This window comes from Lampetra fluviatilis, chromosome 2 (assembly GCF_964198595.1).
Source record: "Lampetra fluviatilis chromosome 2, kcLamFluv1.1, whole genome shotgun sequence".
NCBI lineage: Eukaryota > Metazoa > Chordata > Hyperoartia > Petromyzontiformes > Petromyzontidae > Lampetra > Lampetra fluviatilis.
The window spans coordinates 8,879,411-8,895,606 of NC_136276.1; the positions used below are offsets into that span (position 1 = coordinate 8,879,411).

Sequence of the window (16,196 nt, forward strand, 5' to 3'; positions counted from 1 at the left end):
ATGAGGGGGTGAGGGATGAGGGGGTGGGGGATGAGGGGGTGGGGGATGCGGGGGTGGGGGATGCGGGGGATGGAGGTGCGGGGGATGAGGGGGTGAGGGATGAGGGGGTGGGGGATGAGGGGGTGGGGGATGAGGGGGTGGGGGATGCGGGGGGTGGGGGATGCGGGGGGTGGGGGATGCGGGGGATGGGGGTGCGGGGGATGAGGGGGTGAGGGATGAGGGGGTGAGGGATGAGGGGGTGGGGGATGAGGGGGTGGGGGATGAGGGGGGTGGGGGATGAGGGGGTGGGGGATGAGGGGGTGAGGGATGAGGGGGGTGGGGGATGCGGGGGATGGGGGTGCGGGGGATGAGGGGGTGAGGGATGAGGGGGTGAGGGATGAGGGGGTGGGGGATGAGGGGGTGAGGGATGAGGGGGGTGGGGGATGCGGGGGGGGGGGCTAGAGAAGATTTGAGTGAATGCCGCACAGGATGTAGAGCCGAGTGGACTTATCGATGACCGGTTCCAGCAGTGTCAAGATCGACCCCCATGGTGGAGGTTCGTGAAGGACGCTGCTTCTGGGCAGTTGGAGGCAGTCGCCCTCCAACAATAGCGGAGGGCAGAGGAACTAACGCTCACAACAACGAGCGGAACGCCGAATGGCTAAAACGCATACTCTTTGGTTTTTCGGTAAAGTCACGTAGGTAAAAAACAATTAAATAACTAAATGTGGACACACTTAAGCGGTGTGCTTTCGCTAAGTTGTCCCCACCTGAAGAAGGACGCTTGTGTTGCGCCCGTAACGTAGTGATTTATTTTATTTTTATTTTTTACCTACGTCACTTTACCAAAATGTATGCGTTTTAGCCATTCCTTGCAGTCACGAAAACTTCAAATCTAGGCTAAAACGCAGATAGGTGGCACAGCGGTGAGCACAGGTATCTGCTTGTCATCTCAGTCAGTTAACCCTTAACATCTGAGACTGTCCCGTGATCTCCTGTCAGCGAGTCTTCGACACTTCACGTGGCCTCAAAATCCACCTAGCCTGGCACAAGCGCCGTTATGACATCACTGCCACTTAGTGGCGAACGGCGGTTGTTGCTGTAGTCTAGGTGGATGAGTGTGTGGTTCAATTGATGAATGGGTGTCTGAGTGGCTGAGTGGATTGTTGGGTGGTTGAGTGGGTGTGTGCCTGAGTGTATGGTTGAGTGGGTAGATGAGTGGACTGAGTGCGTGTGTGGGTCGATGGGTGGGTGGCTGAGTTAGTGAACGAGTGGTTTCAGTGCGGTGTATCACTGGAACTCTTAAGTTCGACCCCAATACCGTGGCTGCCGGTGCTGTCACACATCTCGCCCCCAGCCATCCGCCACAACGCTACAACCCTCCGGGAAGTCCTGCGAATCGATAAAAAGTCGCATTCCCATTAATCAGGACCTCAATAACGTCCCTTGTCGTCGCTTTTGGACCCCGGCACTTAACCTTCAACAATGCGCGTTCAACCCCGATGAAGCTTGGAGAGCTGAATGGAGTTCAAAAGATCTGACGAACACCTTGTGAAAGACCCAACGGGGCTCACGGTCCACCCTAAACCGCATCCACTGCACAAACCATGACAGGCAGATGCAGACACCTGATGCACAAATGGAAAAAAACTCTCCAGTGTGCGACTGTGGCTATCTAGAACAGACCATGTCAACATATTATGACCCAATGCCCGATCCACAAATACGAATGAGACATCACAGCGATACACTCCGATGCTCCTGAAGAGGTTATCTGGCTTGACCACCCGAACGTGACATTGTAGTTGTTGCCTCTGCATTCACAAGGTGACGAGATGTTAACTACCTCGCCTGGTATGCAGGCCTGGTATGCAGGAGGTCGTGGGTTCGATCCCGACCCTGATGCCTGCTGTATATTTGGAGTTTGCGTAATCTCTCCCCGTGATGGTGTGGATTTTTCTCCGGTTTCCCCCCTATACGTTTAGAATCAACATGCTGCTATAAATAAATGTCCACGTCAAAAGCCACTTGGTTGAGCTATCTTCTGTGATTCTAGATTTGAAGCTTTCGTGATTGCAAGGATTCATACTCTTAGGTTTTTTTCGGTAAAGTCACGTAGGTGAAAATAAAAATAAAATGAAAATAAATCAATTAAATCACGACGATGAATGAAGCTTGTGTTGCCTCCGAAACGTCGTGATTTAATGGATTTATTTTCATTTATTATTATTATTTTATTTTTATTTTCACCTACATGACTTTACCGGAAAAAACCTAATAACTATCATCTGTGGTTTGGTCGCTTCTGAAAAATATATAAATAGCTCAGTGGGCCTTACCTGGTAACATATTAAAAGTAGTTAAAAAATATGGGACATTTCCCATATTATCTGTGGTGTGGACACAATGATCAGAGCGTGGTTTTGTTTAGCATGTTCACCACAAGTACGCGTGCTTAATGCAGACACGATTCCTTGCCAAAGGTTTCTGTTTGAGTGTTTGCACATGCTTAACACCTATTTTATTGCCAGAAAGGGCAAAACCCATCCTCGTAAGTAGTTTCATAGTTCGACGTCAATTGTTCGAAAACAGAAGCACGAAGCGTCCCACGCGGTTGAGGCACCTCACTCAATGACGTCACTGGGGTGTCGCCCTCGCGTCCGTGGCGTGTCACGTGACGCCCCTCATCCGGGTCCCCGCGCTCCGCCCGTCACGTGACGTCCCGCCCCGCCACAGCCACCCTCGCTGTTATGGCCGCTCTGGGTGAGGCGATCCTGGGGAGCTGCTCTCTCCTTCCTCCTCCTTCTGCGCCTTCTCTTCCAACCCCGAGCCGTTCCAATCCGTATCGTGCACACGAGACGTCGCGCCCGCTCTTTTGCATTCACGCCCCGTTTGTCGCCGATGCATGCACGCACGCACACACGCACGCCTTAACGATGTCACATCCTCTAAAGCTGAACCCACCGACCTCGCCTAGTCGCCCTGCCGTGCACGGCGAGGGATTTCCCGCAGGCGTCGAGGGTTCCGTTCGGTGTAGGCCCGTGACGCTTGGTAGACGCGTAGCTGACGCAGCCGTCTCAAATAGGAGCCGTGCTTGTGTGCGCGTCGTGTTGTTTGCTGCAGAGGGTGGGGTGGGGGAAATGTGATGTGCAAGGTTTTTTGTGTGTGTTTGTGTTCTAGATGCTTCTGCATAGCAAACGGGCGCGTCTTCCCCGTCGATGCTACTGTTATGGGTTGTGCAAATTATTGTGAAATATTTACACTTTGTCGTTTTTAACAGTCCCTTCGTTCTCTCCCTGCTCTGGTTTATGGCTGACCCTTTTTTATATATAGCGTGTTGAGAACTGCTGTCATTAAGCTAAGCTGTAAATCTAAATCACATTGCACAAGTGAATGTAAACATGTAAGGGCTTTTTTGTTATTAAATTGGCCACCGTGTTGTGTCGACGACAGCGCCGAAGTTCCCCTACAGACGCAATATTTAGGCGCTCAAAAGCTCAAGTTTAACCGTTCACCTGCATCTATCTAAACGTGATGGCTGTTCGGGCGTTGACATGGCCAAGCGTTAGCGCATTTGCAGCGGTTCGTGGTGCCATTCCACAGCCGCCCTGGTTAATACTGCTTGAGTGTTAACCACATACGCGCCGTCTAATTAACAGTGGAAGTTAAAAGCCCCGTGACGTTTTCGAAAACGCGGGCCATGTGTGTTAGATTTACGGTCCGAATATGAAATATTACTCAAATGATTTAATTTGAGAACGAATTTGTTGCCCCATACTGCAAATTTTTGCAGTATGGGGGAACAAAATTCAGTTCCTGAATTGGAGAGAAATTTATACCGACAAACAGTCTGGAAACATCATAGAACAATTTTAAAAGTACTGTACTTCTAGTAAGCTGCTCATCCAAAATTATATATTTTGGAAGCATCCTGCACTAGATAGTTGGGCAGTTCCTTGATTATTTTGCATGTGGAAAGAAAGCGCTCAAATTATCTTAACTAGACCTTTAATTTTACCGGGTACGACCCACTGAGCTATACAGCTGTTTTTCAGAAGCGACCTGGTCACAAATGATAGCTCAACGAAGTGGCTTATGTGGAAAGGGATGGATGGCATTGGTATGGATTTCAGAGTTACTAATGAGTCTTTTGCACGTGTGAGGAAAGTGGGATAAATGTTAAATAATGGGGTAAAATTGCACCCGTGCTTGATGCCAAATCACAGATTAAATTTTCCTCTCAAGGATTTTGCGTGCATTGCATCCAAGAGGCAACCAATTTTGTTTCGCGATTTTTTTACACGATTACTTTCTAATGTTCTTTTGCAGGGAAAAAGAAGCCCAAGAAGGGTAAAACCGTCAGCCTGAACGACTTTCTGGCTGAAGATGCAACTGCGGGAAGTGTATTTGTGCCACCAGTTCGGCCGGTCAACTGGGCAGATGAAACTGAAGATTTTGAAGGAGAAGGTGAATTTAGGGATGTCAGATACGTAAAGTGTTTTCAGGCCCTTTTGGCTTTTTCAGATAGTATATCACATGTTGGAATACTGCTTGCAGTGTCATATTGTGACCTGAAACGGACCCATGTGAATGTCGTGCAAATACATCTAGTATATATACACTAGGTGTATAATATATTAAAATATAACTTGTACTCCATAAAAAGTAAAACATCGGAAAGATGCTGCTGTGGGGTAATGGATAGCATACTTAACTTCATATCCAGAGGTTGCCGGTTTGATCTCTCAGTACGGCAGTTGAAGCAATAGACGAGTTTCTTAAATTCACCCCCCCCCCATATCACCACAGTCGATGGGTAGGTGACACGTTTTGGGGGTAAAAGTGTGGGTATTCTACACTTCCAAAAGGTCTGGTCAGTTTGGAAGAATAGGCCAAATGTCCTCTAGCGCTCCCTCTAGTGGAGAGCCTTCTGCCAGCATTGGTGTGAGCAAGAGCTTGCAGGGGTGCACAACCTTTATTTAAGAAGTCTGAAATTGACACTGAGGCAAACTGAAACATTGAAGCAAGGTAGAGGCATAGGATGTTTATAAACGGTGTCAAGGTTTTTTTTGAATAGTTACTTTTAGTTCACTGTCTGGAATAGTTGTAATGTAAAATCTTAATACGTGGACTACAGTGTCAACGGCGTGGCCTGCTGATGATGGTGTGTACAAGCCTTCAGTGGATCGTGCACTGCTGCCCACTGCCCCACGTGCTGCCCGTGCCCCCAGTGTGGACATGGCACGACTGCCCGCCAAACCACCTTACACCGCTTTCCTTGGCAACCTGCCCTATGATGTGACCGAGGAGTCAATTTTCAAATTCTTCACTGGACTCCAGGTTTGTTCCAAGTTTTTTTTTTCTGGCAGCTTGCTTGTGTTCAGGAAGGAGTGTTCAAAATGATATTTGTTTCCTCAGCAGGAGGTTTAGCTTGGAGGAAATTACAATTGCTGATGAGTTGTTTAGGAAAATATAACTTTATTGTACCGAAATAAAGATGCACCTTTAAATAAGTGATTTATTTATTGTCTGAGAGAATATATGTATAGTAGGTATATATTAGAATCATAGCCTTTATATATGAAAACAACCAACCGGGGGTATCTTTATTCCAATTACTGGGAAATGCCTTGTGCTTATCAAGTAAAAAATAGATTATCGTTTTTTCTCCCCCAATGCAATTTTTAATACATTAAAGAAGCGACAGCACAAGAGCTCACACTAGGTCACCTCTAATGCATGTAGTTGTGTTTAAAATATCTCTGAATGTACCAATCCTCCCCACTGAGAATATAGCACTGCAATCTGGGTATTTTATATGCATTAAAAAGGAAATTCCAAATGTGAAAAGTTTTAACAGAACTCTGTTTCAGGTCAGTGCTGTACGCTTGCCACGTGAAGCCAGCAACTCTGACCGGCTCAAGGGCTTTGGGTATGCTGAATTTGATGACATTGAGTCTCTCATGAGGGCTCTGGCACTTAATGATGAAGTGAGTAATATTTTTTCAAACTTACATCAAATATGTAGAAAAAGCTGAAATTTATTACTTTTTCTTTTATTCTTATGAAAAGCACCCTACAGATATCCTTTTAAAGATGGTGCACCTTTGTTTAATATTAGTCGTGAACATTTTGCAAGTAAAATATTTATATATTTCGGATGTGGTAAATTTTTAAGATACATCCAGACATAGTATTTTTTAAGTTAAAAACATATTGCGTTATCACTGGTATAGTAATATTCTGTATATCACTCCTTGCATGTTTTCTGCATTTATAGATGTTGCGGAACAGAAGAGTAAGAGTAGATATAGCTGATCAAACACAAGGTAAACTTAATTTTTTTATTTTTACAATATTACACGATGACCCCAGAAATGCTCATAGATAAGTCCTTGGGAACTGTCGGTATGTCTGCTGCTATATGTGGTTTTTCTTCACGTGTGTGTGAATAGACCGAGATGACCGTGGAGGTTTGTCACGTGACCGGGACTGGAGCCGTGATGACAGAACAGATAATGACTGGCGGTCTCGATCCAATAACAACAACGTTGATGACTTCCCACGCCGAAACGGGGACCAATATGGAGATCGTGATCGAATGTCGAGCTGTAAGTAGCACCCAAAAACTTTTACATCCTTAGTTTTTTCAGTAATTTTACATTAATTTGGATGCTTCCACAGTGTAATGGTTAGGATGCTGGAATTTAAATTTAGAGGGCACTGGTTCTTAAATCCCAGCCATTAGTATAAATGGTTACACCACAATTTGTCGATTGGCAGGTCGACTGGGTAAAACTAAGGTACTACCACCTCTTGCAACAAGTCTGCCCATATTGGAAGTTGGGCCGAATGCCCTCTAGACCAGGGGGGGGGGGTCATCATTGGGTCTTTCCCCCTTTTCAAAGAAACTCTCCAGCGACGTTTATTTTTGACTCATTTTGGCTAGGGGTTAGCTTGTGGGCTTACCAAAACCGTGACTAAGACAAGTGCACAGTGCGGGAAAGAGGCGCGGACGGAAGTGGCAAATAAAATAATGGGCGGGCCACGCGCGGACTCACCGCTCACCTCCTGCTGTGCGGCCCGGTTCCTAACAGGCCACAGACCGGTACCGGTCCGCAGCCCGGGGTTGGGGACCCCTGCTCTAGAGGGGGTCTAATAGTGGAGACCATTCCACCAGAAGTGACGTGAACAAACAATTGCAGGGCTGAAGCTTTACGTTTGAAATTATTGACAAATGTATTTGTCCAACCAACGTGTTAATTTCCAGAAATATGTTTACGTCTTGTTTTTTCCCAGGGGGCCGAGATCGTTATGAGCCAGATCGAGAGCGATTTAGAGATCGGGAGCGCTCATTTGGGCCGCGACGAGATGTGGATCATTACCGGGACAGCCAGGACCGTTATGACGATCGTGACAGTGGTTATGATGACAGGAGGAGCAGCGATCGGGGTCAGTTATTCTCTTGACATGGCACTTGTATTTGTCGCTTAATTTTAGAACGTAGAAATAAGAATTATGCATGAAAGGTCCAAAGTTTGTAGGTTCTTGTAGTAGATCATATTGCTTGAAGATACTGCATTTGTTTTTAAAGCGGGGCAGCGGAAAAGTTTAGGCCAAATGCCCTTAGGAGGTGCTCTCTCGGGGCGCACTCGAGGGGAGACCCTTCCCCCAGCAGTGGCGGATAGTCAAAGCCAAGGCAAACATTTCTTTCATATGGATTACTACCCATTATCTTTTACATAATTTTAATAGAAGTGTTTTGTTTTACAGTATATCATGAGTGAAAATTGGGCCTGGACAAGTGTGAAGTTTCAATCAATGAAAATAAATGGCTAACCACTGGCCACTGCTGAATTTAGGTTGAACTATGTGGTACTTGAAATGCCGAAACATTTTTAAAAGGATGCAATCATTAAAATATATTAGTAATTTCGAAAATGTCATTTAGAGTAATTCAAGCATATCCTGTTAATTATTTGCACATTACGATTTGTGCGACGAGTGCACCATTGTAAACCTGCAGAGTGATCCAATGCATTTGGCAGGCTCAGACTTCAGAAGTGGACGCCGGCCGTTTGGATCTGGTTTCCGAAGGGAGAGTTATGATGACCGACATGATGACTATCGAGGAGATCGCTATGGTGACAGAAGAGAGGAGCGCTTTGAAAGGAGAGGAGATTACGGGCGGAGGGACGATTATATCAGGGAGGAGAGAGGTGAATTTTGTAATATTTTATTGCAAAACTACAAATATTTTCTTCAGCCCGATGACTTGAAAGCGGGAAACCTTTTTTACGTAATTCGCGCTCTTTTTAATGCAACAAAATAAATCCACTGTTAACATGTAAGGGCGTTATCAGCCGCCTTTATTCGGCAGGTCCTGTACAACGGCCCAAGCTCAACCTGAAGCCGCGGAGTACGCCCAAGGAGGAGGGCGTGCCGCCACCTCCTGCACCTGCCACTCAGAAACTGGCCTTCATTTTTGGTGGTGCCAAGCCGGTGGACACCGCAGCTCGTGAGAGGGAGGTGGAGGAGAGACTTAAGCGTGAACAGGAGGAGATGGAAAGGCGCCTAAGTGAACAGGGGCGCCTCGGAAAACCCGAGTGGATCCAGAGGGAGAGGTGATGTATAATATGCCTGGTATATCCATAGCCATTTAAGTACATTTGCAGGTATGTTATATTTTAAGTGGTACAACATGCATGAAATGTGTCGTTGTTTTGTGCACCAAACTATTATTTTTATTTTCTTTTGTCGTTTTAACTTTAAAGTATTTTTTCTTTGCAGAAATCTTCAATTCTTGTTTTTCATGGAAGTAGCCTGCTGCCAAAGAAGTGTTGTTTTTGCATTATTTGTACATGTGTGTGGAAAAGGCTAGATTACTTTTTTTTGCTAACCCAGTGTGCATGCATCATTGGAGGAATTGGACTCAATTAATATTGATACTTTTTTGACAATAGTTTTGATAAATTTTATTGTCTTGCTTATTTTCATTTTTGGGAAAGTTGGAGAGGCGTAACTAAATAGTTATGTAAATTTAATGTAAATGACATGAAATCCTAAATTCGTGTAGTTTGGGAAAATACATTTTGGGCTATTTTTTTCCCCATATTAAGGGACTTCTTCCATTGTTGATGCACCATTGCCATGTTCTGCTGCCTTTTTTGTCAAGAGGTTGTGCCATTCAAGCTTTTAACATTAAATGGAACAATAAAGTAATGCCCCATGGGCAGGATGATTCAAAAGAGATGAAATAGGAAAATTGATCATTATTCAGTTATAAAATAACGGTAACATATGGCCATAACATGTGGCCATTGTTACCTACCTATGCAAATGGTTGTGAGATGGTTATTGTTTATTTAAGCGGAGAGTACCGCTTGGTTGTTCCCCCATGAAGGATGGCACAATCTGCGATGCTGCTCTCATCATGCAGCTCCGGGTGCTGGGTTGGGTTTTGCACGTCTCCTTCCAGGCGCTTCTCCACCCCCCTAGCACACTAGAGGCGAGTGCTCTCTCTTTTTGTATGTATGCCCGTGAATTACAAATGAAGAGGACATTTGCCTCGTACGAGTACGTACCTCGCGGTTGTGTTGCATAGCTCTCTGATGTCTTGTTGAGTTGTACCACGTTGTTCGTCATGAGGTCTAACCTTTCGGTTCCTGAAGTTCCCGAAACGAAACATCGGACATCATGCCGAACAACACCCGGTACAACAAACATATCGGAGAGATACAGGCAGACCTCGCTTCGTGCTCAAGATGCGGTGCTGGAGAAGTGAGCGCTAATAGAATCAGCCCTAAGAGGGCTCATCATTGTATATATGGGGATGTGTTCATGACAGCATTGTTATGTATGAGCAGATGGTAAACATTTAACAAATAAAAATAATGTATTATAACATCAGTCAGTATTATGTATTATACTCACGAGTGCATTCTCCTCTCCTCCTACAAGGCAGTGGTGGGGAGGTTTCTTTTAGATGGAGCCTGAGACTGCATCCTGGTCTCACGAGTTCTCACCTGGCTAAACAAATATTGTAGTACCATTGAAAAAAAAAATCGATGATTTTTTTGGGGGCTGTGATCGTGATCACATCCTGATAATTATCGAATTTTAGGGGTTGGGGTGGTTTTTGGTTCGGAGCGTACATCGCTCTCATTGGCTGAGTGAATGTAAACAAATATGACACTAGATACGTATCCTAGACAAGCACTGCGTGTTCTCACTCGTAAGTGCTTTTTATATTTTAGGATTTTAGTTTTTTGCAATAATTTTCTCCAGGGCAAAGAGCGCGAAAAGGAATCTGCGTTCTACCGGGTAGTGCTAAGCGAGGTCTGCCTGTATTTAGCTCCTAGAGCTTTTCCCTTGTTTTTCTTGCAGTTTTTTCCATACTATTTCATAATATTCTCAACTCTCATCCGGGTTTAACCCAGAACTTTGTGGTGGACTGCCCATCTGCTGTTGTTACATCAGAGCCTAGTTGCCTTTACGTGCCGACTATTCATTGTTACTCTTGCCCAATTACACAACAATTTCTCTTGAGGGTGCTCATTTATATTGTAGTTTTCAGTTATTCAATGTTATTGTGCAGTGGATTTAGTGTCTGCCAAAGCATCGGTTATTGAACCTCTATGTATTATAGTACAATGCTAGTAATCCAGGCGATCAAGATCAGCATAAAATGTTCACTTGTGTCATGTGCCCAATGCCGATAAGACTTTGCTGCACACACTGCTTCCATTGCTGCTGAGTTTCCAGGTTTCGTTTTTCATAGTTTTTCATAATCAAGGTATTATATATGTACAATTTGATAAAAGTTGTAATTTTAATGTATCGTGAGCATACAATATTGTTTGACAATGTGTTGCTCTTAACATTCAGGCAGTGCAAGAATTGCATGGAGGGAAAGTTTATGGTTCAATGTTGGCTTGTACGTACATTTACTGAGTTTCATTGGAATTCCTTCTGTGCACGCAGAATAGGGAGCTAACATTCTAGTCTTGTTACACAAGTTTATATGGTGCTTGTGTATTCGTAGTGCTCTACCATATAAAGTACAGAGAGATATAAGACGTAATATTTTTTCCTGAAATGTTTTAATTAATTTGATGAATTACCTTTTTTGGATTAGTATTCTACCATGCTATAAAATTCATTAAGATATGAATAAAGAAATAGTATCATTAATTAATGTATTAGATAAATTGCTATTGTAGATGAGTTGTATACTGTACTGTGAAATAATGTAAGATATATATCCTGTAAAATGAAGTATAAATGCAATTTCCAGTAATATTGGTTGCTTTTATATGCAAGGCAGATTATTTTCTGCCATGCAACATAGTGAAGGACTCCTGTGTCTACATCATGGATTAATTTAATGGTTTTTACTAATGCTATGAAAAGCAGGATATTTGCCAGAGGCCTGTCATTATACACCGCAAGTCTGCACAACTATTAAATCATGAAATACAAACATTGATTTATTTGGAAGTTTAGTAAACAAAGTTGCCGTTCCCGCGTTTATTTTTGACTTGTTAATCATAATAAATCTCGCTGCTAAGCATGATGCATAATTTATAAACTGATAAAAGTAGAAAATATAATCGAACCCTAATTCACAAAAATGTCTACATGCAACAAAAATGTTTATCCTAAAATGAATCGTGTTAACATACACATTGAATACATGCCGTTGACGATAAGTATTTCGCACACGTGAAAAACACACAAAAGCTGATGGCCAAAAATGTTGAAACGTTTATTTTTAGATCTCTGAATAGACCTTATTTGAAATAAAAGTGATACTTTCATCTCCATGGTGTCAATAAACACAGTGCAGCAATTTAAAGACACTTTTATCCACATGGTGCCTTGAATCTCATTTGTAGTTTTTTTTTGGGTGGATAGTAAAACAACGTACAAACATTCTTGCAGCCGAAAGCGCTTGGAAAATTTGAAAAAGAGTTACTAAAATTTTTTTTTTATGTGCAAACAAATAAGTCACGGGGTATCTGCCCTGCTTACTATAACGGTATTCTTGTGAACGTATGGTCTCGCCTATGCTGCGTTGTCCCGGCAGACATCCCAGCTGGCGCAGCGATGACGATCGCTTGGAGCGGCGCCCCACCAGTGACACCTCGGAGACCGGCCGTTCATCTCGGGGAGCCAGTGCCACAAGCAGTGCATCTGCCAGGGGTAGGTGTGGCCCTCTCACATGACCACAGTGATGGATTGCCATTCCATTTAAGCATGTGCGAATTGAGTGACGTGTATTATTCCGTTCGCGTGGGAGACCTGAATACAAAAATGAAAAAAATGATTTTTTTATTGTTGAGTTGACTTAAAGCTATCGCACATGTTTCACTGCTCAAAGACTACACATTGCTGCTCACCCTCAACATTACAGAGGCTGCTGCACCTATTTTACCTCATACAAACACGTTTTATGGCAAACATTTTGACCATTGTCAATCTAGCTGCTTAACAAGCTACTTTGTGGGTGTTGTAATAAAAGAAGGACATGGGTTTCACGTCATATCGGATTCAGCAACAATTTGATTTGCTTTCCCTGAGTGTGAGTGGCTCTGTCATGCTGAATTCAAAATAGACATTTGCATTAAATGGTTTTACATTTATTTTGTATGATGTGGCAGGCCCACGGGTCCGTAAAGAGAGTGATGTGTCTGGAGATAATGAGGTATTTACTCGGGAAGATGGACCTCTATCACCGGCCACCCGACCCCCTCGCCAGCCAGAACAGCAACCGCAGCAATCAAGCCAGCAGAGAGAGCTGCCGCAGTTAGTGCCACAAGCGACACCACAGACGGCCGCTAAGTTGGTGCCCGCTCCACCACCCAAAGAGAATGCTTGGGTCAAGCGTTGTGGATCTGCAAGAGTTGGTCCTACTTCACCCACGCACCCTGGTGCCACCAGCGAACACCTTTCAGAACTGCCACTATGCCAGGAGAAAACACAAGCACACAAACCGGCTAACAGGTCAGCACTGTTGGCTTTATATTTCCACATTAATTAATGGTCCCATTATTGCCTTTGCATCATTTCACTTTTGGTAGTGGTCATCAGTGTCGCTGAAAGTCCTTTTTTTTATGACCTTTGGATTTTTTTTAATTTTATGTGACATTTGTGATGTTGCTGTTGGAGCTAATCGATACAAAAAATGTCATGTGAACACCTCCACAGAGTGCCGGTAATGCACGCGCGCAAGATTTTGTAAATTATTCTCAATATTGCAATTGTTTTACCGATGTCATGTTAAGAGGCGGAGATAGTTCGTGAGCCTTTATGTTTATGCATTTTATTCCAGTGTACCTTCCAACAAGATGCCTTCCACAGCAACATATTCTCGTGGAGTTGCTGCAGACAAGGACCTAAAACTATTGCCAGATGGCAGCAGGACAACCAAGCTCAACGGTTTGTATACTTAAACATGTATTCATATTGTGTAAACAATATAAACGTTCTTGAAAATGTGGTTTTATTGTTCCATATTTCATAGTTAAGGTGTACACCATGTTTATATTAATATCTTGTTCTTCAAAAAGGTGGTTTTACATTTTTTTAATTGTATAAAACTCTCCGGCCACTAGCATTATTTTATTTGGCATTTCTCCAATTGATTGGGTTGTAATTGGAATTTACTGTCACAAATTTTGAATATCTTTAAAAAGTTGAGTCTACGGCAGTATATGCATTTGTAATCTGTAAATAATCTGTTAATTATAAGTTATTGTAAGATGTACTCTTGCCCAATTATTCATGCTTTGTTTGCTGTGTCTACACTGTGCATATCCTTAAATTATTTCAGCTCCCTAAAGATAATTCATTGCTTATTAAATTTTCATTGCTTTTTTAAAGCAATTATTTTTTCGTCAAAATTAGATATTGTAATTCTTTTCAATTTGCATAAGTATTATTCAATCGACATGTCTTTGAATTTAATTTGCCAAGTGGTTGTGTTCTTGGCTGTCCTGAACAGATGATTTTGAAGGGAAGCCAGACGCCACTACTGGCCGCACAGAGAAGGCCGGAGTGCGAGCCAAGAACAACCTGAATCGTGGTAAAGGCCGAGGACGTGGCATCATTGCTGTCAAAAAAGACCCTGACAGGTTGGCTGTTTAGACACATTACTGACAACATATATGAATATGAATCCTAGCAGTCACGAAAGCTTCAAATCTAGAATGACTCAACTTCTCGCACACAAGTAAATGAGACCACACCCAAATAGTCCAATACCTTAATTGGCTACACCAATCCAGCAACGGATCTGCTGAACGTTCATCCTCCTCATCTTCCAAGTTCCTCCACTGACTCGTTCCTCCCGCCTCTTCCGTATTATCTTGCTCTACTCCACCTGCCACATCCTCTCTCCACTCTTGTAACGAAGTCATGCCAAGACCTTTAGGCCAACTCTGTTCTATGGAAGGTTGTTCCTTCTCCACAGCTGCCACTTATCTGGAATTACCTCTCCTTGACTGTCTGAGCTGCAGAGACATCTCCCCTGTTCAGGTCCAGGCTCAATGCCTTCTTCCTCTTCTTCCTCTGTAACGTTTCTGAAATGTATCTTTATTTCCAACCTACCATACCATCACCCCTTTCTCTCTATGCCTTGCAGCCCCCCTCTGAAAAAGATGATAAAAGACAAATTCGTATTGTCTTGAAAATGCTCTGGATAATCATATCCGGCCGTTGTTCATTACCTTGACATGCAGTCACATTTAGATGCTTTAGAAACCCAAATTGGAAAACATGGTTGAACAATATTTTTAGCAGTTATATTTGTGTTGTTTTAATGTTGCACATGTTACGTGGCCATGGGAATTATTGCTTTGTGCTGTTGGAAATGAGCTTGATGTGTAAACATTTCAACGAGCAGTTCGTACTTTGTTAAAGAATACAAACTGTAATTCAAATTTAATTTAAATAAGTATTGAGAGATTATTTGCAGTGGAGCTAATAAATAGCTGCTTTATCGACAGAAAGGAGAGCCGGAAAGAGAGAGAGTCTCAACTGATCGAAACAAAGAAATACGATGAGCCTGAGCCACTGGTGAGTTCTGTGCACATGCTAAATTGAGCGTCAAGAGCCAATACCAACACTTGAACCCTAGCGTGTAATCGCACCCCCACACTCTCCCGGTTTTACTCTGGTAGTATATGTATAGCTACTGTGACATTTGAAGGTTAAGCAATGTATGTAATATTTTTTTCCGTTTAAAAAAAGATGTGGCGATGTAAAAGTGTGTGTGAGGTATGCTGTATTTCATTGAAAATAAATTGAGTTGAAATCAAGATTATGCAGTTTAAAGTCACATGTGTTGTTGGGTGCTTGATTGCTTTTTTATCTTCATATTTCAGAGTTTCAGCTCTGTCAGCAAGTTTTCTGCACTGAGTGTGGATGGAGACTTGGACTATGAAGACTGAATTCCTCGCATTGTCCCACACGCACACTGATGTATGCTGTTTCTTAATGAGGTGCCACTTCATTGTTTGCTTTTTTGCGAAAGCAGCAGTCTGCAATGTGCGGGGGACTATTTCATGCATGATGTTCTGACTTGAAAACCAATGTTGTTTTCCAGTTTTCATGTCCTTGAAAGACATTTGATTACGTGAGTTTTCTCTCTCTTAATTCTTAATAGGGCAGTGTGTGCCACAGCTGTAATTTTGCTTGGCTTTGCTCGACTCCAACGGTGATGCGGTCAACTGAAAGCTGTTCGAAGACAGCGTTGAAGAGCATAATGTATCTGTTAAGAGATCCGTCATTACAAATTTAACTGCTATTCCAAGTGCATGATTTCAGCATACGTAAAACTTGCATGTTTTGTAGAAGAGCTGGCTTTTGGGCAAGACATGCTTAAAATATGAATAGATAATATATTTATTGTTGTGGTCTTGCAATCAAATGCCATAGGGGACAAAGTAGATTCTGTGGCCATGCTGTAATTATCATTAATGTCAAGCTTCAACAAACAGCAGCTATTGTCCACTAGCTAATGGTGTTAAATCACGAACAGACATGGCAATTCTTGTACAAATGTACTGTAAACTGTGCAGTCAGCAAATACCTTAATTCATTGATGCGTATATAGCCTATTGCAAAAAAACAAACTTGCAATAAATGTTTGTATTTTACCTTCGTTTCTGCTGTTGGGTTCTTGCGTTCCTACATGTCTTTTTTAATAGACCATT

The 16,196-nt window shown here is 43.0% G+C and overlaps 1 protein-coding gene across 2 annotated transcripts; it reads left to right on the forward strand.

Moving 5' to 3' along the window:
* Positions 1-2,651: 2,651 nt before the first annotated feature.
* Positions 2,652-16,196, forward strand: EIF4B (eukaryotic translation initiation factor 4B). Of its 2 annotated transcripts, XM_078868156.1 has the most exons (15): positions 2,652-2,742; positions 4,309-4,446; positions 5,117-5,319; positions 5,853-5,969; positions 6,260-6,308; positions 6,435-6,590; positions 7,279-7,431; positions 8,028-8,198; positions 8,360-8,603; positions 12,068-12,183; positions 12,642-12,984; positions 13,313-13,419; positions 13,985-14,114; positions 14,988-15,057; positions 15,366-16,196. In XM_078868156.1, the coding sequence occupies exons 1-15, from the start codon at positions 2,730-2,732 to the stop codon at positions 15,429-15,431; spliced, it is 2,076 nt and encodes a 691-aa protein (XP_078724282.1). In that variant the 5' UTR covers positions 2,652-2,729; the 3' UTR covers positions 15,432-16,196. The 2 variants fall into 2 exon arrangements, with proteins under 2 accessions (XP_078724282.1, XP_078724291.1); XM_078868165.1 differs by having other exon boundaries at positions 2,690-4,446; positions 5,211-5,319; positions 15,366-16,192.